The sequence below is a fragment of the Gossypium hirsutum genome, chromosome D12 (assembly GCF_007990345.1).
Source record: "Gossypium hirsutum isolate 1008001.06 chromosome D12, Gossypium_hirsutum_v2.1, whole genome shotgun sequence".
Taxonomy (NCBI): Eukaryota; Viridiplantae; Streptophyta; class Magnoliopsida; order Malvales; family Malvaceae; genus Gossypium; species Gossypium hirsutum.
The window spans coordinates 51,212,851-51,217,501 of NC_053448.1; the positions used below are offsets into that span (position 1 = coordinate 51,212,851).

The window sequence follows — 4,651 nt, forward strand, 5'->3', positions numbered from 1 at the left end:
AGGCTTTGACCTTTGTTTCATCAAACTTGGGTCGGATTCTTGGAAAACTAATCGACGATTTGAAGAGAGGTGGTGGAAAGGAGTGTTTTGATGGTGCTTGATTGGAGCTCAGATGGCGGCGGCTAGGGTTCATCAAAGGAAAAAGAAAAAATAAAAGGAAGGAGGCCAACAGAAGAAGAAGAAACAAAATTGGGGATTAAGATTTGGGATCTTTTTGGATATTGGTTTTGGCTATTGGAAAATGAAAATTGATTTTTAGTTGAAAACTGCAAAAGAGAGCGGAGACGAGATAGAAAAGTCAAAAGAAAAAAATATTTTTTTTAGATTATGATATCAACCTCATGTAATTTACGTAGCATGTTATAATTTTATTCCGCCACATCTCCTAAACTTAATGATATTAGACTCAGATGCTAATTTAGTTGATGAAAAAAAGTTTAAGTATTTGGGAAAAGTGGACAAGTTTGAGTACTAAAATTATATTTAACCCAATTTTTAAAAAAATAAAAAAAATTAACACTATTTAAAATTTAAAAAATTAAAGTATTTTTAAAATATAATAAAATTCAAAATTATCTTAATCGGATCAAACCAATTGAATTAATAATCAACTAAGGTATCGGTCTAGTGAGAGGTAAAAAACTGGTTGATTCACGAACTGGTTTAGGTTGGTTGAATCTAGCTAAAAAAATAGTTAAACTGGTAGTTGGACATATTTTTATATTTTTAATAGTTTTTTTTTTATTTTTGCTTTTAACCAGTTAAATAGGTCATTTTGGAAATCAATTGGTCAGATTAGTTTAAAATTTGTTCAATTGTCGGTTCAACCAATCTATATGAATTCATGGCTCAACTGAATTTTTTCCTCTCGTCGGGTTGATACCCTAGTTGGTTCATTGTTTAATTGGTTGGTTCAATCTAATTTAGATTAGATTGAATTTTGGGAAAAAATTATATTTTAAAATCATTTATATATTTTTTTCTGAAATTTAAAGAGTTTTTAATTTTTTATTTAAAATACGCAAAAAGATTAAAATTTTATGTAATCTTAAAGGGGTCAAAATTATAGAAGATTGTAAAGTTAATTTAGTAGCTACAAGATTTTTGAAAAAAGAAGTGTAATAATTCAATATTTGGAAAGAGAAGATGACGTTTAGAATCTGAATTTGGGGTTTGGAATTGGATGATGTTGATACATTTGGTCCAAACCAGACGAGTTGAAAATTATGTTGGAATTTTCCTTTATTTATTACTAATTTCATTTCCGTAGGCAAATCGTGTTTCTAGTGTGATCTTTTGACTTTCCCAGAACACCTGTGTTTATTTCACAGCGTCGGCACGTAACACGATTCTTGTTTCCATGCCGAAACTTCAAAGCCTTGGACGGTTTTCAAACGAACACGGCTTTTTAATTACAAGATAAATAAAAGATGCATGACCCATTCGCAGCAGATGAATGAATTTGGCAATTCTCTAAGGAAGACATTAAAAATGGTGACCAAAACTCCATTGTCTACAATAGCGCAGGCGTTTGAAGAGTTATCGCAGTGTGGAACCAAGGATGAAGGGCTTCCGTTGGATAAATTCTGCGATGCTTGTTCTTTGGTTTCTGTTCTTTTTAACTCCCTCGGTCTCGCCTTCAAATTTGCGGAGATGGAGTACGTCGCCAAGGTTTATTTGATTTCCCCCCTCTATTTGGAACCAATCACTGAAACTTTAAGTTATTAATTGATGATGGATGGATGGTTTAAATCAGGTAGGTAATCTTGTGGAAGCATCAAAAAGGTTTGCCACTTTAGAAAATATAGTTGATGCAGATGTAGGTAATGGGACAGTGAAAAAACAGAGAAGCCCTTCGCGAGATCTGCGTCGTGTTAGGCAGGGTCTTGACCTCGTACGAGCTTTATTTGAACAATTTTTGTCATCCAAGTACGTTAGATGCCCTTCCATCTATAACTCTTTATTTTTCTCGAGGGAATCCTGGTATTATCCTTGAGTGTGAGCATCTCTAAGTGTTTGTTGCTTGAATTTACCTTTTTTTTTTGTTGTTGTTGTTGTTGTTGTTGTTGTAGGGATTACTCATTGAGAAACGCAGCTTCAACAGCTTATGCTCAAGTATGTGCACCGTATCACACATGGGCGGTAAGGACTGCTGTTTCTGCTGGAATGCATACACTTCCATCAAGGGAACAACTTTTGCTGAAACTCAACGAAACAGATCATTCAGCAAAGAAGAAAATGAGAAGGTACATCAAAGCTTCACGCCCACTGATTGATTACATCGATAAGCTTTATATTTCTAGAAAGATCAGGTTGGACTGGTGAATTAGTTATCAATTTGGGGGTCTTTCTTTCGACCTGCAAAAATCTAAATCCTTCATGAACAACCTTGTTTGTTCCCAGATGGGAGCATCTTCAAAGTCTAATGACACAATCCTAGGTTTCAATTCATACAAGGAAAGAAGTTCGGGTTGTTTGTTTGTTTATAATAAAACCAACTGATTCCATGGAAAGCAATATTGTTCTATCTTCAAGAAAGGAATCTTTGGTTTATTTGTACATTAAAAAAAGCTGAGAGCTGACAGAAAACAAGAGAATTTGCCTTACTATGCTTTGGTTTTTCTTTATGGATATTGAAAAGTCAGTCCTAAGACACTCTGATTTACTTTGACAAAAATCCAGTAGTTATTTATTGTACAAGATAAGTCCCAATTTTTTGTGCTTGCCGGCAAGAAAATCCTTACCCAAATTTAAAAAGATTTGAGTTCAGCTAAGATTCAATATGTTATTTTTATATATTATATATTTTATTATACATAAAAATTAAATTTATAATAATATATAATATTATAATATAAATATTAAAAAATTCTAAATATGATATATTAAATTTTAATAAATAATATATAATTATTAAATATTAAATCTATATATTTATATATAAAAGTAGTGCCCATGTTGTTGTCCATTTGCAGTGTTTTTTTTCTTCTTTTTTACATTTAAAAAAAATTAAATTTTAATTTTGATATTTTTATTATACTTAAATTTGAGATTTTATTTTTATACTTTAATTTCTAATATAATTTAGTCTCTAAATTTTTATAATATTATTAATTAGTTCAAATAGTTAATATTATTAACTTTTCGATTAAAATATTATATTATACATAATTTGAATGTCTTAATATTTTGGAGACTGACACGTTACTTTCCATTGCTTTTAAGTTTTTGGAGACTGACACGTTACTTTTCATTTTATCATGACAAATTCGAATGGATGTTTTAACATAAAATTTTTCTATGAAATTCTTTGGTGTCATATTTTGAAATTAAGAAAAAAATATATAATTACCATCATATAATAACAAAAATAAAGTTGGAAATTTATATATTGTGAGATTTAAACATGGATGCTAAGATTCCAGACTAAATTACCAATAAGTTGGAAGCGTTTTCTGCCACATCAGCACTAAAAGTAGTTGCATCAATATTTTTTTTTTAATTTTCTAGTGCCACCTATTAATATGAAAATAAAACTTACAAAATAAGTTTTTATATAGACTCCAAGTCTCATCTCTCTTATTTTCTTAAGCAATGTGGGATATGGGTATATATAGACTCATAATCCATTTGCACATTATTCCTAGACAATGTGAGATTGCTTAATCTTTCAACTAACAACATAAGATTAAAGACTACACTTAATTTATCTCTATTTAGAACTCTAAACTAAATAGAAATAAATTTAATCTATATTAAATCTATTAAATTGATTGATCTCTATAAAAAAATTCTATATAATTTAGATGTAAAATATACTAAAATATAAAATAAACTAGAAAAAAAACGCTTCCAGGTACGTTTCCACCTGGAAGCATTTTTTCTGAATTTCACCTGAAAATAAAAGTATTTTCGTAAAATCGACTTATTCCCATAATTTTTCCAAAAACTGACCTAATCTAATACATTTGAAAAAGATTCATGATTTATTAGTAATTTAGTCAAGATTCCAAGGTCTGAGTTTTTAGCAACACTGCTAAAGCTTTATTAAGGTTTTAGTTAAAACTATAAAAATTGATATTAAAATAAAATACATAGAATTATTATAAACTAAAAGAAATTTAGCAATAAATATAAAGAAATAAAAGAATTGGAAAGAACAAAGAATAATAGAGAATATAACTCTTGTTGTATTTCACTTGAATCACATTCATAAAGCTTACAAAATCAAATGTAAATAACGGAACATTCATTTCATAAGAAAGAAACTACAAGCAAATACAAGACAAAAGCCTAAAAATGCAAATTCCTTGTACAATATAAGAACTCGAAAGTTAGTGGATCTAAACTTAGTTTAGACATCCTTCGTTTCGGAACACATAAATTATGTTTTCATCAATAGGTGCAAGAGGACACTCCCATTAACTTCGACCACTTATCCAAGACACTACTAAAATTATGTCATACGGTGCGAGAGCCCCTACTAACATGCTTAACAACAAGTTGAAATCTTTTTGACATATCCACAACGTTGATTGGATAAAACCCATCAATAAGCTACACACCACTATCCGTCACTAATGAAAATCACTAACTGTTACCCAAATATTCTCCACTAGCTTACTTAACCATAGATCTAGTCAAGAAGGAG

The 4,651-nt window shown here is 29.8% G+C and overlaps 1 protein-coding gene across 1 annotated transcript; it reads left to right on the plus strand.

Moving 5' to 3' along the window:
- The first annotated feature begins 1,343 nt into the window (after positions 1–1,343).
- Positions 1,344–2,665, plus strand: LOC107946428 (ACD11 homolog protein). The gene is made up of 3 exons (XM_016880751.2): positions 1,344–1,671; positions 1,757–1,929; positions 2,073–2,665. The coding sequence occupies exons 1-3, from the start codon at positions 1,435–1,437 to the stop codon at positions 2,323–2,325; spliced, it is 663 nt and encodes a 220-aa protein (XP_016736240.2). The 5' UTR covers positions 1,344–1,434; the 3' UTR covers positions 2,326–2,665.
- Positions 2,666–4,651: the final 1,986 nt, after the last annotated feature.